Source organism: Mastigoproctus giganteus, chromosome 3, assembly GCF_048544385.1.
Source record: "Mastigoproctus giganteus isolate SK-2022 chromosome 3, ASM4854438v1, whole genome shotgun sequence".
Classification (NCBI taxonomy): domain Eukaryota; kingdom Metazoa; phylum Arthropoda; class Arachnida; order Uropygi; family Thelyphonidae; genus Mastigoproctus; species Mastigoproctus giganteus.
In genome coordinates, this window is record NC_143577.1 from 204,571,647 (window position 1) to 204,591,886 (window position 20,240).

The following is a 20,240-nucleotide window of genomic DNA, read 5'->3' on the forward strand; positions in this document are numbered from 1 at the left end:
CCGTGTTTTTTGTTATTGATTGCTTATCTTTTTACTGTTTTAAATTTTAACTCCCACCCACAAATAAATGTCAGTGAACAGAAATGTCAACTAGTTAGTATGTACATATTACAGTACCTATTAATTATTATGATTATCATGTATCATTTAATTTTTTTTAATTGGTAAGGTAATAAAGGGTAAATTTGTGCTTAATATCTTTACTTTTATAGCCTGTGGATAATATTCCTCCTATTTTCACTAATTAGAATCGCTGTTTAATAGAATTAAAATTCAATTCACAAATGAGATCACAATGACCGGCGTTTACTACACATCATATAGTGAACGGTACTTTACTGTGGTGATCGTAACATGATTTGATTGTACAGTGAACCAACTGTAAAGTGGAGATACATTGTGTTTTTAACTATTTACGTGAAACTTCGGATAATTGGGGCAGCCGCTTAATCGGGTCAAAATGCTCTAGTCCCAATGTGTCCCAAATAACCGGAATCGACTGTATATATAAAAATAAATTTGATATGCAAAATATATTAGTACTTAGTTTTTCTTTTTTTTTTTTTTTTTTTATCTTAACTTAAGTGGTTGCTTTCAGGGCTGTCATTGGTGTTTGCAGGCCCTAGTTTGGTGTTCAAAGGCCTTAGGTACTCTTCATTCTGAGGCCTCACTAATTTATAACAAACATATTAAAAACATTGTATTAAATCTAATTTTTTGTTTTGAAAGAAATTTGAAAACATTTCTATAATTTTGGTATGTCTCCATTAACACTTATTCCAGTCCTAATTTACTCTCAATATAAACTTTATGACACCATTAATTATTTTGCTAACAGGAAAAGCCACATGAAAGAATTTATCTTAGATTTTGTAAAATTTCATCACTGGAACAAAATTGTTGAAGTCTGTTTAAATTATATTCTTTCAAGTTCCTGTTTTTTTATTGACCCTTAGGCACTGTGTCTAAAATGGCCCTGGTTGCTTTTCATGATCACAACACTTGGTTTTAGAAACTCCTCACAGAAATGTATTTTTATGGAAGAAAGTCTTTATTGATAATATTTTGGGGTGGGGGACTTGTATTAAGTGAAATAAACAGAAACTTGAAGTAAATTTCTGTTCTTATTTACAATGCAAGTGAAAATCTACATAAATTCAATTAATGTTGGTACGAACAAAAGGCTTTAGAAATCAAAATGACGGCTACAAACATTATGAATATATACAGATAATAGGTATACACAAATTTCCTTTACAAACCTAAAATTAATGTTATTTGTGAATAGGGCACATGGCAACTTTGAAACCACTTTTAAGCAATAGAGGATAACTTCAAGTTTTTATTCACCAACTGGAAAATAAGCATGCTGCAGTAGATAGCAACGTAATTGCAAAACTGTAATCATGATAGAATTTTGCTTTTTGAACAATGAGTTGTCACAAAATGTATGAACCTTTCTTCTTTGAAGATGCTACCATCACAGGCATCATGTACCTGGACACGTTACAGAATTTCTTTATGCTCCAACTGCAGGATTACAATGATGGCAACTTGATTTTTCCAGAAGACAGAGCACCACCATATTACTACAAAAAAATTGTGCTTTGTTGTTATGGCACAAACAAATTTAATGGCGCATAAGATGCTATGGCTATAATGTGTCTATTCATTTATTATATAAAGGAATAAGAAATTTCTGTAAAGTCAGAAAAAAAAATCTGAAATCAGAAATGATTAAAAAGCCCAGTTTGCCTGATAAGTTAAAAAATTCAGAAATATTTGCCTTGTCACCAATGAGATTTTCAAGAGTTATTGGTTTACAAAGATTAACCAGTGACAGCAAGGTTGAAGTTCTGTCTTGTTTAAAGAAATCAATGCAAAATGTTTAAAGCAAAGGCAGTCAATGAAAATATGTTTAACAATCAGGTTGTTAGAACAATGTGGACATTGTGGTGGATCATCTCCTGTGAGTAAATGAAGATAGGTCAGATGGGTATGACCTATTCTTGCTCTTGAAAAAAACTTCTTCTTCTTGTCTAGATGTATGGACACTGGAGTGCCAAATTTTCAGATCTTGTTTAAACTGAAAGAGTTTATTATAAGTCTGAGAGTGCTGTCCATTCTGATAGGCAAGGAGCATGAATAGTTAGTGTATAATCTGATGATGGAACAGGGATATTTGTTAAATCTAGGGTAGTTGGATTTTTTGCAGCTTTATCAGCTAGCTCATTGCCTAAAATACGGGAATGTGCTGGAATCCAACAAAAAGTGACCCATTTGGTGGCATTCTTCAATTTGCAGTAATAAGTCTCTAATTCATCAAGAACAGGATGAACCTTATCTGAGGAATTACATAATGCCATGATTGAGCTGAGGGAATCTGTAAATAACAGATTTTAAAGACCAGTCAGAACGAAGATTTTCTAAAGCTAGTTTAATTGCATAAAATTCAGCTCAGAATATACTGAATTCAGATGGAAAGGATGCTGAAATAGTGGTATTCAGAAACACTGCATATGCTCCAACGTTTGAATTAGATTTAGAGCCATCTGTATAAATTGCGGAAAAATCAATATATCTTTGAGTGTGAACTGCATGAAGTTGTTTGACATTTGATGCTTGCAAAATATTCTTTCTCCATTGACAGAGATAAGAGTCACAGGTCAGAAGAGAAGGATGAGCCCATGATGGTTGAGTACAAGTTGCTACCTGTTGTACGGAATGGATGGTAACATTCCAAACCTGCACCAGTTCAAGAAGGCAAAGACCAGCTGGTTTTACTATGTTAGGATTTAGGATTATTTCTGTATAGGTTTTGTAATGGTGGATTGAAAAAGTATGACTGAATGGGATGAGAGGCACAATTTTGTATTTTGACAGCATACTTCAGTAACAGTGTTTTCTTATGTAAAGTCGGTGGGGGCTCATAAGCATCAATGTAGAGACTATGTGCTGGCAACATTCTGAATGCACCAAGTGCAATTCTCAAAGCACTGTGTTGAACAGGATCAAGCCAGCATAATGCACTCATTCTGGCAGAATCATAGATGGGAGCACCATAATCGAGATGGGATCTGATTAAAGTCCCGTATAACCGAAGCAGGAAAGTATGATCTGCACTCCACATTTGGGCAGATAAAGCTCTGAGTATATTTAACTTTTTTTAGACAGGAAGTCAGCACATTTTTAATATGATCTAGGAAATTTAACTTATTGTCAAGGGTTAATCCTAGAAATCTGACTGTTACTGGTTTTGTAAAAGAGGTTTGTGGGCACTCTGTACATAAAAACAACTTACAAATAAACACTTTTCCCAGGTCATAGTCAGTATACAAGAGCAAAATGAACTTTGTCCAAATAGCAATGAAGATTAGTTGAACAGATCTTATTCTAGTTACTCTCCCATCCCAAAATGTGGGATTTAAGTCACAAAATGAGTGAATACGCTTTTCCTGAAAATATGATGTTAAAGAAAAATATGCTTCCTTCATTTTATGATTTCTAGCAGTCTAATGGAATGCTCTGAAATTACAGCAGAATAAAACTTTTTTTTTTTTTTTTTTTTACTTCCATTTCATTTATGATTTATTTTCTGCTTCTCTGCAATTTAGTGACCAACATCCATTGCACGTGACAGTTATTTTTTATTTTCAAACTTTAATTAATACTGAGAATTTCAAAGTTGAATTCATTTAAATGCATTTAATTGATGCTCTTCAGTTAAATGCAAATCCCATCCACAGTTATTACACTAAATCCCTCTTTTTTTCATTTGACAAATGCTGAACTACATAAATAATAAAAAATTTCAAAATTCTAATATCAGAAATGAAAATCACACAGAAATCTGTTGCCAGATATCATAATGACTGCAGGCAAGCTAGGGTGACTTTTCAATGCAAAATAGTTCTTGGAATTAGCAGTACATACAGTACATGGAATTTTTGACCAACAGGCTCACAGGGGAAGAGGATACCATACACAGTTGAACAAAAATTAAAAGCTAGGTATTCTCTTATATTATTGCTAAGCAGAAATTGCCAAGGTGACTAGTTATATTGCTTTCTGGCAAGCATGTGCAGCTTGAACATGTAGAACACTCCAATCAAAATTAAAAGTAATATGGTACACGGAAATTTATTAATAATTTCCCATTGATCTAAGTATTCTCCAAATATTAAGCTGTTGTTTAAAATCTGACTATGTTCAGTTGCCTAAAAAATTAGCTGTCAGGTGGGAATGTACAAATGCTCATTAAAAGAAACAAAAAAAAGCTGTGATATCAATGTTGAACAAACCTTTAAATACCTGCAGTGATTCAATGTTTGATAAATAGACACACTACTCTGTATTGCTTTTTTTTTTTTTTTTTTTCATAATTTAAACCAATTCAATACTTAACTATACATTTAACTGAGCTGACATATAAAATTATTTATCTCTGTATTTGCTGTTGTCCTTAAGTCCTCCTACAGTGGTCTCCGACAGTTTTTAAATTCTGTACAGTGGGATAAACTGACGATGTTAACAACAGTAAATTCTAAGTGGTAAGCATTCAAGGAATTAATCGTGGAAGCTACTAAAAGTTTCATGAGACTTTTAGTAGCTTCAATGAGACTCGTAATAGAGAAGAAAAATACATGGGATGCATATAAATTATCAAGCGACTCAGAAGCCTATGGAAGATATAAGCTAGTCTGTAATCAGGTGACAAAGGAGGTTAGGCAGATTACGAGAAATCCCTGGCAAAAGATGCTAAGAAAAACAGTAAGGATTTCTTTACTTATATAAACTCTAAAAGGAAGGGGATGAATCTGATTGGTCCACTTGACATCGATGGTTCGACTGTTGATGATCCTGCTCAGATAGCAAACAAACTGAATGAGTATTTTGCATCTACATTCACACATGAGGAATTATTAAGGCTTGAAAATGGCAGAAGGTTATCAAATTGTAGCAGGATACTTAATGATTTTGTAATAACTGAAAACAAAGTGGAGGAGAAATTGTTGAGGTTAAACATAAGAAACGCACCTGGGGTGGATGGGATCTATCCAGTTATATTAAAGAAGGTGGCAAAGCAACTAAGCAAACCCTTAGTCATAATTATGAGAGCGTCCTTGGACTCAGGGGAGGTTCCCACGGACTGGAGATGTGCAAATGTATCCCCCAATTCACAAAGGGGGATCGAAGGGTGACACGAGTAATTACAGACCAGTTAGTTTAACTTCTGTTCAGGGTAAAATAATGGAGTCACTGGTTAAAGATGCATTGCAGGATCATCTAGACAAGACTGCAGCAATAATTCAGACACAGCATGGGTTTGTTAAGGAGAAAGTCTTGTCTGACAAATTTTATAGGATATTATGATGTGGTTACAAAAGAACTGGATGCAAAAAATAATTTTGATATCATATATTTGGATTTCAGGAAAGCTTTTGACACTGTTGCGCATGGAAGACTACTGTACAAATTGGAGCAGAATAGTATTAAGGGTAAGTTGCTACAATGGATAAAAGGATGGTAAGTGGGAGAAGACAGAGGGTGGTAATCAATGGGTGTTGCTCTTCTTGGACTAATGTTATTAGTGGAGTCCCACAGGGTTCGGTGTTAGGTCCACTGTTGTTTTGTATATTTATCAATGATATTGATGAAGGTATATCAGGCTAAATGTCGAAGTTTGCAGATGATACAAAGGTTGGCAGAGTTGTTAATGACAGTAATGGCAGTACTGCAACAGGATCTAGATAAATTGGGCAGATGGGCTAAGAAGTGGCAACTGAAGTTTAACCTTGACAAATGCAAAGTACTGCATATGGGTAGAAGTAACCCCAGAGAAATGTACCAACTGTGTGGTACTACACTTAAGGTGGTAGAAAATGAAAAAGACCTGGGAGTAATTGTGCAGTCAGATATGAAGTTTTCTGAGCAATGCAGACAGGCTGCCAGGGCAGGTCATGGGGTTTTGTCAATGATATATAGGAATTTTGCTAGCAGGGAAAAGGAGGTGATTATCCCTCTGTATAAGGCAATGGTCAGGCCACACCTTGAGTACTGCATACAGGTCTGGAGACCTCATTTTAGAAAGAATGTAGATTTGCTTGAGCGTGTACAGAGAAGGGCAACAAGATTGGTGAGGGGAATGAAGGGATACTCTTACCAAGAGAGGCTTAAGTTCTGCAAATTGCAGTGGCTGGAGACTAGGCACCTGCACGGTGATCTGTTTGAGTTGTATAAGGCCTTCAATGGGTTGAGCACACTGAATTCCGATGGGATCCTTCCACTTGTTCAGATTACGAACCTAAGGGGGCATAAATTCAAATTAAGAAAAGACAGTTGTAGATTAGATGTGCGGAAATTTGCCTTTAGCCAGCGGGTGGTTAATTGCTGGAACAAACTTCCATCTGTTGTTGTGGAAGTTGATAGGTTGAATAAATTTAAGGAGGAACTGGACAGGCATTTGGAGGGAATGGTGTGATTTTTTTTTTTTTTTTTGGCTGATGCTGCATAAGCTCATACACTTGCTTTCTTGCATCAAATGCTACTGCTACTACTACTACTACTTTCTGCAGTGATACTGTATTAACCCTTATGATGAAAAACAAGATTTTCCTTACTATTTTTTGTTTAAACAAATCTGTTTCACTGGATTAATATCACTTACATGGCGAAGCTTGTTTGATGTAAATGCAGGAGATATGACAGATCGTACCCTCTTCCAGTCTTCCCCTTCAAGAAGTGGAAGCATGTTATCTGCTACTGGATCACCAAATTTCAATTCCTGAAATTAGAAAATAAGATTAAAGGCTCAAATACTTTATGCACATATAAAACAAAAATTCTGCATTGTACTGATTCCTGTGTTTCTTGTTACTATGAAATTATACCAAACACCCACTATGTGCATATTTAAATACATTTCTATATTACTGAGGTGTATGCAATAGACATAATCGCAGGGCAGTACAGATATTGTGAATGTCTCTCATACATATATTTCAGAGATCAAATTATTAGTCTTTCTCTATGGACACTGTCTAGTCACAGTTCAGCTGCAATCTATTTACAGGCCATATAAGTACACTGAATAGGGTAGCCCAAATGAAAAGCAGCTAAAACATTTATGAAAAAATTATGATTAAAAAATATGGCTGAATGCCAAAAACATACTTTCATAGAATACAGTAAACAATGTAAGACACAAACAACACAACTAATGTGAATTTAGAAAATAAAATCTAATTTCCACATTTAGTCCACAGGAAGCTGGTGTTGTCCTTAGCAAAAACTCACATTGTATGATAATGCAATTATGCACAATAAATATTCAGTAGAACTGCCATTTGTAGCAATACATGCATTTACACATAAAAGTGAAGATTATATGCTATTCAGAATGTACGACATATTTCAAATGGCATCCTAAACATGCTTCCAGAGTTCCTGATGAACGTTTACTTACGTGATATACTTCACAGACACTGTATGGCGACTGTTTTCGGCAGGTCACTGAAGCATCATGACCATGAACATCCAACATCTATGGTAATGGTTACTCAGAAAGAAGCACACCAGTCAGGTGAAGTGCGCAAGTGCACAAATATATGATGGCAAGAATCCAAGGTAATATCTTCCAAAAACATTGGGTGAGAAAAGTTCAAATACCTGCTTTCACAAAGCATTTCAGTAGCATGATGTGTAGACCAATAATCATGTCCCTCCCCTGCTATTCCAGCTGAGATGTTGAAAGAGAAATGGTGTTGATGGTTTCTAATATGCATGATATGCAGGTTGTCAATACTGTTAAATACTTTTATTGTAAATCAGGCATTGGGTGCTACCACACTTAAGGTAGTGGGAAAAAAAAAAATACCTAAGGGTAACTAGACAATCCAACATAAAGTTCTCCAAGCAGTGCAGATAAGCTTCTAAGGCAGTCCACATGGTTCTGTGGATGATATATGGGAAATTTTCCAGCAAGAAAAAGGGTATGTAATATCCTTGTGCCTGATGCATCTTGAGTACTGTGTAAAGTTGTCTGGAAGCCACATTTTAGGAAGAATGTGGATTGGTTCAAATGGGTACAGGTTATTGTTTTGCTTTTTAGGAGCATTAGCAACTAAGGCCATATTGCTCCAGGGATATGTGGTGGCATTTCCTGATCTTTCCGCATCCTCCATATTTGGTGGTCACAGGCTCGAACTCCGGTCTAATCAAGAAGTGTGTGCTACGCACTGCTGCTCCTGCCCACCTGGCTACAGAGGTGCCAGGAATGGGTACAGGAAAGAGCAACAAAATTAGTCAGGGACATAACTTCAGCTGTGTAAACAGCAACATCTGAAAACTAGAAAACTGAAAGGAGATCTGACTGAAGTATTTAAGACTTTAAACAGAGAGTGAGTACACTAAATATCGACTGTATCCTTATTCTTTTCTGGAAACAAACTGAAAAGGATGGCTGCAGGTAGACAAGTAAAAATTTGCTTTCAGGCAGAGAGTAACTGACTGAACAAATGACCATTTGGTGTCATGGAAGTGTGTAGTTTGAATAAATTTAAGGAAGAATTGGGCAAATTATTAAAGGGAATGGACAAATAATGTGGGTAGCTTTTTTTTTCAGCTGAAATGTATAAGATTGCTTCGTGCCTTATACACTGCTACTAATACTTATCCACCCACAAAATATTGGTAATGAACAAATAATCCTATGCACACGTCTGCAATAGCCAGTAGGTTCTCAAGAAGTCTGTAGACAGCAGTGCTTGGACTCTAAATATGACAAGTCCTACACATAAAAGATTGTGTTCCCACATGCACTACTGCCATACTTCTACTTGGATTATGGTGAAAGGTGTTCGTTATTTCTTCCACCAAGTCCCGAATGTATGCAACTTGTACACCAGCATCTACATAACAGAACTGCAATTGATCAGGTTCCCATGCATTCATTCAATACCAAATGCACGTCATTCTAACTCAGCAAGCACTCATTTACTGTAAAAGGGTGCAGTGCAGAGGGAATACCCCCCTCACTCCAAAAAAAAAAAAAAAAAAAAAAAAATATATATATAGCGTATATGTAATGTTTAAAGTTTATAATGATAGAATTGTATACAGTCAATTCCGGTTATTTGGGACACATCGGAACTAGTGCATTTTGGCCCGATTAAGCGGTTGCCCCAATTATCTGAAGTTTCATGTAAATAGTTAAAAATACAATGTACTCCTCCCCCTTTACAATTGGTTCACTGTTCAATCAAATCACGTTACGATGGAGTCACCATTGTAAAGTACCATTCACTATACGATGTGTAATAAGCGCCAGTCATTGTGATCACATTTGTGAATTGAATTTTAATTCTATTAAGCAGTGATTCTAATTAGCGAAAATAGGAGAAATATTATCCATAGGCTATAAAAGTAAAGATATATTAAGTACAAGTTTACCCTTTATTATCTTACCAATTAAAAAATTAAATGATACGTGATCAAGTATATTCGGAAGAATATACTTGATAATCAGAATAATTAATACGTACTGTAATATGTACATACTAACTAAACTAGTTGACATTTCTGTTCAATGTCATCTGTGGGTGGGGGTTAATATTTAAAACAGTAAAAAGATGAGCAATCAATAACAAAGAACACCGCACGCACGCACGCACGCACACACACACACACACACACACACACACACACACAAATTGCAAGTAACACTATACGCGCAAATGAGAACGGAGTAACAAATTACGAAGCTTTAAAAATAGGAATGAAGAGAAGAGCCTGAAAATTATTATTTTTTTTTATATGATTGAAGATTCCATAGAAGTGTATAAACACATTTCACCATAATAACCCACAGAATTCCAGCTGTCGGTATTATCGCAAATTCAATAAGATCGAGTTTACTATCAGTTTATGATAGATTTCACTAACACAAAAGCCCAATAAACAGATGACTGCTAATTGTTTTTATTGTTTTATGGTTGTGACCTCCAGAAATTCGACCGAACTATGTGGTACGGTTGGGGACAATCGTAGGGTAATCTTCAGTGCTGCGGTCTTCTGCCCCGATTAAATGGCATTTTGTCCCAATTAAGCGAAGTAAATCCTGGCTATTTTCTCGATTGGGTTCTGTTTTTTAAGATTTGCCCCAAATAAACGGCTGCCCTGATTAACCGGTGGCCCAAATAACCAGAATCCACTGTATTATAGTTTTTGTCATATGTGCAACGTTAATGCCATTGTACATAGGGCAATTCGACATTATACGTGCATGATTTAATATTGGTCGATAAATTCAATAAAGTGTTATTTTTATACGTATATGATTAAATATTGATCGATTAATTAATTAAGTGGTATTTTACTATAGGTATTAGTGTGTATACGGATCAGGTAATCAAGCTAGCATATATAGGCTATCTTAAGTCTGTTTGGCCTATAAACGTTAAGTTAACGTAACCATATTAAAATTACTATGAAGCAATCAATACAAAATGATAATAAAAATGAAAATGTCATTACTAACTGTAAATGAAAATATCAATACTAAATGATTATGACAATATCGATACTAAATGATAATGTGCAATGCAATTTTTGAAAAAAACATTCCATCACATGGCCATCAATCCACTACTTCATTGGGGGCTTTGAGCAGATCGATAACCCATCTGAAGGAATGTCCCATACCTACCCATTTCTGTTGGCCCCATACCCGTTTTGCCATTCATTATTTTGCTAATATATATATATATATAAGCGATATTTTTAGATTAAATAGGTTTTTTATTTAGTTTTAGATACGTATAATGATTTTAAGTTTAATTTAAGAATTGTTTTATAGTTTTTGGTTTGAACTTAAATTTTAAATTTGTAAGCAACCGTAACAGCAAACTGGTATATAGGTGACACAAAGCCCAACGGGTATGTATCTGAATAAACGAGAAGGTTCTTACTTACTGCAACTTGTCCTGTGGTGGTCGTCGGTCATAAAGGGGTCATTCCCGCCTTCTTTTTGTTTTATATGTAGTAAAGTTATTACTGCGCAGTCGCGCTAATTGTATATAGTGGTGTGATGTTGAATTAGCTTCAGGGCCCGATATCCTATGTCAATGCGTGGGGGGGTTGGAGTCAGGAGATTTTTTTTTTTTTTTTTAGGTTTGGTTTTTTTTTTTAGGAGCATTAGCAACTAAGGCCATATTGCTCTGGGGATATGCGGTGGTCATTCCCTGACCTTTCCGCATCCTCCGTATTTGGTGGTGATGGGCTGGAACCCCGGTCTAATCAAGAAGCGTGTGCTACGCACTGCTGCTCCTTCCCACCTGGCTACGGAGGTGCCGGAATCGGGAGAAACCTTCCGAAAAGAAACGATGGTAGAAATGTTTAATATACATGAAATATGTTTATGAAAATGGAAGAAAATTACTATTACAAATGTTTTTACAATGTTATTACAAATGTTTTGCCATTCCTTGGACTGGGCCGGTATAGCTTTTCTAAGGCATAACGATCCGTATATGTCCAATTGAATGGATATTTACAGCCTCCTACTAAGCGAATATTTACCCCGTGTCACTGTGTGATATTGTCATGTTGTTTTGTGGGAGTAAGCTTCCGGTGGTATTTTTCATTACTAAGTTTGTCAGTTTTAAAATTTCTAAAGATTTTGATTTAGTCTGGAGGGGGTTTTTTTTGAAGTCGGGTTGTAGTGTGGTCAGAAGACGAGCCTCATCTGAGCGCAATAAACCCATGTAACAAACCTGGGCATTAATTAACTTATTGCATTGGTTTTGGACAACTTAGTTTAAAAATGTTTCATTGAGTTTTCAATGAATGTATAGGGGTTGACGTTAGGGTGGTGTGTTTTGAGATTCAAATGTAGAGCTGCTTTTATATGATGCCTGCTGTAGTTGGTGGGTATTTTATTTTTGATGAGAGTTTCTATGAGTTTTTGAATAGCTTCCGTGGTACTTTTTATATTATTGCATATGTGTATCAACTTTGATTTCTGATGGTGTTTCCATGAATGTGTTTAGCTATGTTGCTGTCCCAGTGAATGAGCTTTATTGCTGTGAAGCTGAAATAGTCTCTTTTGTCATAGTGTTGCGTGTAGACATTGTCTAGGGTGATGGTAATTTCAATGTCTAGGTAATAAGCTTGCAAGTTGCTTTCCGGGTATGTGCATTCAATAGTTAGGTCTGTAGGGTAAATTTCCTGGGCTAATGTGTCGACACTGTCGTGGTTGATTACCAGGATGTCATCGATATATCTGTAAAAGGTAATATTTTCTTTGATGTTTTTTTTTTCATAGTGATGCAGGTAAAGGTTAGATATGGAGCAAGAACTGCTAGATCCCATAGCTACCCCCCTGTTCTGTATGTACATTTTGTCTCCCATAAGTACGAAGATATATATTAGCGAAATAACGAATGGCAAAACTGCTATGGGGACAACAGAAACGGGTAGGTATGGGACATTCCTTCAGATGGGCTACTAATCCGCCAAAAAGCCCCCAATGAAGTAGTGGATTGATGGCCATGTGATAGAATGTTTTTTCAAAAATTGCAGCACATTATCATTTAGTATTGATATTTTCATTTACAGTTAGTAATGACATTTTCATTTTTATTATCATTTTGCATTGATTGCTTCATAGTAATTTTAATATGTTTACATTAAATTAACGTTTATAGGCCAAACAGACTTAAGATAGCCTATATATGCTAGCTTGATTACCTGATCCATATATACACTAATACTTATAGTAAAATACCACTTAATTGAATTAATCAACCACTATTTAATCATATATGTATAAAAATAACATTTTATTGAATTTATTGACCAAAATATATATATACAGGGTGATTCACTACCAGTGCGACAAACTTGCAGGAGGTGTAGGGGGCACAAAGACGAATCGGAATCACATAGCACTGCAGGGTCCAAAATGCCTTCGTCATGCAGTAGAGGACGTTGAACGGGAGGTCGCGTGAACAGCGATCCCGCTGGAAGTCAGCATTTGTGGACCGGTTCCCAAGGCAGTAGGATGGATGAGTATTCAAACATTGAACTGGCCGACATGCACCTTGCGTATGGAGCTGCAGACTGTAACGCCGCTCTGCGCTTGTACCAGGAACGTTTCCCGCACAGGCGTGCTCCTCATCATACGATTTTCGTACGTGTGCACAGAAGGTTACGTGAGACTGGTTGTTTCACGAGAGGTACCATGAATCGAGAGCGAACGACGAGGATGCCAGACAATGAGGAGAATGTCCTATGTCTTGCAGAAGGCAATCTGAGTACGAGTACTCGAGCGATAGGCCAACGATTGGGCATTTCCCAATCCACTGTATGGATGATAGTGTCAACAAACCAAATGAGTTCCTACCATCTGCAACGTGTCCAATCATTGGAGCCTGCGGATTATCCACTCTGGAGGACTTTTGCTACTTGGTTTCTTCAACAGAAACGGTTCGCAAATGCTGACTTCCAGCGGGATCGCTGTTCATGCGACCTCCCGTTCAACGTCCTCTACCGCATGACGAAGGCATTTAGGACCCTGCAATGCTATGTGATTCCGATTTGTCTTTGTGCCCCCCTACACCTCCTGCAAGTTTGTCGCACTGGTAGTGAATCACCCCGTGTGTGTGTGTGTATATATATATATATATATATATATATATATATATATATATTTTTTTTTTTCAATTTTATTACTGATTATTATTATTGCATTATTTTTGATTTTATCACTATTACCGAGTTCTGTAGGTGCTGCAATAAATAAATGTGGCATCATACATACTGATTTTTTTTTATTAACAAAACAAAAACTTTGGATCCCCAATGGCTAAAGAATATTGCAGGATGTTCTTAACTGGAATGCAGTTATATGGAAATCACAGCATACTTTTGTTAAGGAGATATCTTGTCTAATAAAGCTGACTGAATATTAATATGCAGTAATAAAGAAACTGGATGCAAAACATACTTTTCACATCATACACTTATATTTCAGTAAAACCTTGACACTGTTCTACATGAAATACTGCTGTACAAATTGGAACAGTGTGGCATGAAGGACAAGCTACTGCTATAGATAAAGGGATGGTTGAGTGGCAGAGACAGGGACAGTTATCAATGGGGACTATTCTTCTTGGACTAATGTTATAGGTGGCATCCCTCAGGGTTCAGTGCTGATCCCTTACTGTTTTCAATATTTATTAACGATACTTATGAAGATATATCAAACAGCCTAAATCTGCAGATAATACAAAGGTTGGTAGGTTGGTTAATGACAGGAATCAAGGTATACTACTGTAACAAGACAGAAAACTTAGGCAGGTAGGCTGAGAAGTGGCAATTGAGGTTTAACATTGCATTTATCAAAGTACTGCATAGGGGCAACAGTAATCCTAGAACATATCAATGGGGTGGTATTACACTCAGGGTAATGAAGAATGAAAAAGTCCAGTCTACTAAAAACCAGCATCTGAAATTGGTCAGAATATACACTTAGATCTAAAATATACACAGGTTATGCAAATCTGGAACATACTGAGAGCCTCATTCTTAAGTCATGGTCAAGTTTCATTTTGGATTTCAAGTACTGGTTTTTAATACAGTACTGTGTTACTGTTGTCAACTAAGATGTAAAATTGTAGTATGTATGATTTGGTCATGTGTATAAACTGCTGTGCAGTGACCAAATGAGTGCCATATCAATAGAAAAAAAAAAAAAAACCTATAAAATAGACAAGACCCTGAATATGAATATCTGGAGATATTCATATTCAGGGTCTTGTCTGTGAACAAGAATGAGTGAAAAAGGGCAGCAAATGAGGGTGTGAATGCATATTGCTGTCTACATAAGAAGTGTGAGGAAATCAGGCACCAACACATCATTGTTATGGGCCTATATGAGAGCTTGAAGGTCAGGATGGATGCCCTCGAAGGATTTAAATTGAGGGGCCCATCAAGCACTTAGTTGCCCACATCAATGTCAGAGCTTGCACTTGAACATCATGCAACACAGCGGCAACCCCCAAGGCAGAATTTGCTGGTTCCAAAGGAACTAGGTGTTGTCAATGACTATTGTCAGGGAAACTGGGAATATATTGTGCAAAAAGGATAGGTGGAACAGGAAAAGGGTATCTCTGCCTGGGGCAAAGGTTGATGATACTGATGAGCAGATATCATCCTTTAAGGGCACAAAAGGTGATTTGTTATACACATTGGCACTAATGATATTAAGAGTAGGAGACCGGAATTATAGGAATTACTTAAACAAGTACAAGTCAATGTTGAAAAAAAGCCGTGAGTAAAGGCTGAATTTGAAAGTGTCTGCAATTCTGCCCATACACGATAGGAGGGAGTATATGATGAGAGCTTTGTCGATCAATTCGGCCCTGGAGAGATTGTGCAAGGTTCAAGGGGTAGAACTTTTCTCAGCCTGGTCTGTGCTTGTTAACAGGAGAGACTGCTTCTACAGGGATGGGATACACTTAAATAGAAAAGGTGCAAGAATATTTTCTGATGTTATCGAGGCAGTGTTACGTGGGTCAGAAACCTGCAAGCTTGGGGGGGGATACACAGACTAATAGATTAACAATAGCTGATGGAGGTGAAAGTGATTCTTGAAATGCTTCTCTTGAAATGAGCAGCGACCAGGAAAACAAGATGCAGGGAATTCCAGAGACTGCTGGGAGTCATTGTGGAACAAGTAAATACATGGTCTTTATTAGGGTAGCTAAGAATAGGAACAGGTGCACGTATACTTGCACATACACCAACACTAGGAGTTTGCTAAATAAATTTGATGAATTTGAGGTGTTGGTCAAAACATCAAAGGCAGATATTGTTGGGATATCAGAGACGAGGTGTCACACAGATATAAGGAATGCAGAACTGGAATTTGGGGAGTACAATGTGTACAGGAAGGAGAGACAGGATAGGAAGGGAGGAGGGGTTATACTATTAGTTAAGAAACACAAAATCCAAGGAAGTACAGCCAGTCGACATGGCTGGACAGTGCAGTGTCGAGTCAGTTTGGTGTGACATTAGCACTGGGAAAGCAAAATTGAGAGTAGGAGTGTGCTATAGGCCTAACGACTCTGTTGAGTATAATAAACAACTGTACAGAGAAATAGAGTGGGTCAGTAAATCAGACACTCACACACTAGCAAGGCTTTTGTGGATTTATTGGATGATTGTTTTCTACAGCAGCATGTTCAGGAGGCAACTAGAGGGAGTAACACTCTGGATTTGATTATCAGTAGTGATTCTTCATGCATTAAGGATCTGCAGATAAAGGAACCACTAGGTGGCAGTGATCACAGTGTGCTGAAGTTGAATTTACTCAAAGAGATAACTACCATCAGGGTTAAAGGGAAGAGTTTCTGCTTTCGTTAAGGTGACTACGGTGGTCTGAGATAGTATTTAAATTCTATATGGTGGGACCAACTGATGATGTTACCAACAGCAAATTCAAAACGGGAAGCATTCAAAGAATTAATCTTGAAAGCTACTAGGCTTTCAACTAAGAAATATTGTTCAAAGTTTAGGCCTAAAAGGCTGTCATACGAACTAATGAGACATGTGACAGAAAAGAAAAATGCATGGGATACATATAAATTAACAGGTGACATGGAAGCCTATGATAGATATAAGCTGGCCTGTAATCAAGTCACAAAGGAGGTTAGGCAGATAACAAGAAATCTTTGGCAAAGAATGCAAAGAAATACAGCAAAGAGTTCTTTACTTATGTAAACTCTAGCAGGAAGGGGATGAATCAGATTGGTCCACTTGATATTGATGGTTCAACTGTTGATGATCCTGCTCAGGTAGCTAAAAAATTAAATGAGTACTTTGCATCTACATTCACACATGAGGAGTTATTCAGGGAAGGGAATGCCAGAGGTGAATTAAACTTTGGCAGTGAGCTAGATGATTTTGTAATAACTGAGAGCAAAGTGGAGGAGAAATTGTTGCAGATAAACATAAGAAAGGCACCAGGGAGGGATGGGATCTATCCAGTTATATTAAAGGAGGCAGCAAAGGAAGTAAATAAACCCTTAACCATAATTACAGAGTCCAGTCACATTATTTTGACCACCTATCTTGTATCCAGAATATGCATCTTTCACAGCATGCACCGCAGCCAGCTGCCGTGGGAGGAACTCATTAAGTGCACGGAGGCCTGCTATGGGTATCTGTGACCATGCAGACTGCAGTGAACCCCGGAGTGCCTGTAGGTTCGTTGGCAGAGGATCCATTCCTCTGATGTGTTGATTGAGGTGGTCCCATAGATTTTTAATTGGGAAAAGATCCATGAAATTTGGGGGCCAAGGGAGTAGCTTGAAGTCTTCGCTGTGCCCCTCAAACCACCCACGGACAATTCTGGCAATATGACATGGTGCATTGTCTTGCTGACAGATACAATGATCCCCAGGGAACACGGTCAACGCGTATGGGTGTATCTAATCATCGACGATCAATAGGTAACCATTTGCATTCAGGGTGCCTTCCAGAGGTATCAGGGGACCCAAGCCATGCCATGAAACATTCCCCAAACCATAATGCCTCCCCACCAGCCTGCCTTCTGCCAACAGTAATGTCCGGGTGTCTGTTCTCTGAGGTTTGATGCCTAATATGCCACCAGTCCATCCACTCAGTGGAGCAGAAACCGTGACTCATCGGAGCAGGCTACCCGGCTGGGGTCCAGTGTCGGTATTACTGTGCAAACTGACTGCACTGTTTGCGATGAACAGTCGTCAGCATGGATGCTGTCACTAAGCGTCTGCTCGAGTCCGATGCGCAACACTGTACTGTTGAAGACCTTTCTGGTGGCCCCATGATTCATTTGGACAGCCAGCTGAGCAACAGTAGCATGCTAATCAGTAATGACCAACCGTTTCAGCTGACGTTCATCTCTGAGATCAATGGTGCATGGGGCTTCGCAATTGCCACATCGGGTTGTCAAAACTCTCCCATTCGTCCAGTCTTAATACATTTTCACCACTGCAGCACATGAGCATTTCATAAAGTCCTCTGTTTCATCGCACACGCCTAGTGAATCATACAGCACACGTGTCAGGTTCACAAACTGCAAGCATATAAGGCTTGATGTCCTGCATCCATGAACACAGTAACAGCCTCTGTCATGGGACCTATCAGACCTGGAAAAAGGCATGATCGTCGGCTATTAGGCCAGGGGTGCCAGCATTTCCAAAACATTAGCATTAGCAGAGTCATCAGATGCAAGAAAGCAAGCTTATGCAGCATCAGCCAAAAAAAAATAACAAGACAAAACAAAAAAAAAAAAAAAAAAACACTTCCACTTCACCCTTCCATTCGTTCAAAATACCTGTCCAGCTGAGCCTTAAATTTATTTAAACTTCATATCTGCCTGCACAATTACCCCCAGGTTCTTTTCATTCTCTACCACTGTCAGTGTAGTACCACAGAGTGTATACATTATTCTGGGGTTACTGCTTCTCATATGTAGTACTTTACATTTGTCAATGTTAAACTTCATTTGCCACCTCTCAGCCCATCTGCTCAACTTTTCTAGATCCTGTTGCAGCAGCATACTGTCATTAGTGTCACTAACAACCCTCCCAACCTTCGTATCGTCTAAAAACTTGAACATTAAGCCTGATATACCATCATCAATATCATTTATAAATACAGAAAACAGCAATGGACCCAACACTGAATTCTGAAGGACTCCACTAATAACATTAGTCGATGAGGAGCAGTGTTCACGATTACCACTCTCCGTCTTCTCCCACTCAACCATCCTTTTATACATAGCAGCAATTTGCCTCCAGTGCTGCACTGCTCCAATTTGTGCAGCAGTCTTCCATGTGCAACAGTATCAAAAGCCTTTCTAAGATCCAAATATATATCAGTTATTCCCTGCATCCAGTTGCTTTGTGACCACATCATAGTATCCAATCAAATTGGTTAGACAAGACTTCCTCTTAACAAACCCACACTGTGTCCGAGCTATAACTGAAGTCTTGTCTAGATGATCCTGCAGTGCTTCTTTAACCAGTGCCTCTATTAATTTCCCTGGAACAGAAGTTAAACTAACAGGTCCATAATTCCTTGTGTCGCCCTTTGATCATCTTTTGTGAATTGGGGTCACATTTACATATCTCCAGTCCATGGGTACCTCCCATGAGTCCAAGGAAGCTTTCGTAGAGTCCAGTCACAATATTATGACCAACCCCCAATGCAGACATCACACACGCCTAGCGAATCATACAGCGCACGTGTCAGGTTCACAAACCGCAAGCATATAAGGCTTGATGTCCTGCATCCATGAACACAGTAACAGCCTCTGTCATGGGCAAAGCACGTGACCTATCAGACTTGGAAAAAGGCATGATCGTCGGCTATCAGGCCAGGGGTGCCAGCATTTCCAAAACATTAGCAGAGGCATCAGATGCAAGAAAGCAAGTTTATGCAGCATCAGCCAAAAAAAAACAAAAAAAAAAAACACTTCCACTTCACCCCTCCGTTCGTTCGAAATACCTGTCCAGCTGAGCCTTAAATTTATTTAGGCTATCAACTTCCACAACAAGGGATGGAAGTCTGTTCCACCAACCAACTACCCGCTGGCTAAAGGCAAATTTCCACACATCTATCCTACAAATTGAGGAAAGACAGATGTAGGATGGATGTACGGAAATTTGCCTTTAGCCAGCGGGTAGTTGGTTGGTGGAACAGACTTGCATCCCTTGTTGTGGAAGTTGATAGCCTAAATAAATTTAAGGCTATCTCAGAGACAGAGAAGACAGAGAGTGGTAGTCAATGAACACTGCTCCTCATCGACTAATGTTATTAGTGGAGTCCCTCAGAATTAAGTGTTGGGTCCATTGCTGTTTTCTGTATTTATAAATGATATTGATGATGGTATATCAGGCTTAATGTTCAAGTTTTTAGACGATACGAAGGTTGGGAGGGTTGTTAGTGACACTAATGGCAGTATGCTGCTGCAACAGGATCTAGAAAAGTTGAGCAGATGGACTGAGAGGTGACAAATGAAGTTTAACATTACAATTGTCAAAGTACTACATATGAGAAGCAGTAACCCCAGAATAATGTATACACTCCACTCTGTGGAGTGTATACATTATTCTGGGGTTACTGCACTGGGGTACTACACTGACAGTAGTAGAGAATGAAAAGAACCTGGGGGTAATTGTGCAGGCAGATAT

At 37.9% G+C, this 20,240-nt stretch overlaps 1 protein-coding gene across 1 annotated transcript in view; it reads right to left on the reverse strand.

Moving 5' to 3' along the window:
- The window catches only part of LOC150088619 (cytochrome P450 3A5-like), a 158,859-nt gene that overhangs the window by 61,343 nt on the left and 77,276 nt on the right, over positions 1-20,240 (reverse strand). The window contains exon 4 of the mRNA XM_090370270.1: positions 6,668-6,784. Coding sequence (XP_090226396.1) covers positions 6,668-6,784 — 117 coding nt within the window. The remainder of the gene's footprint in view (positions 1-6,667; positions 6,785-20,240) is intronic.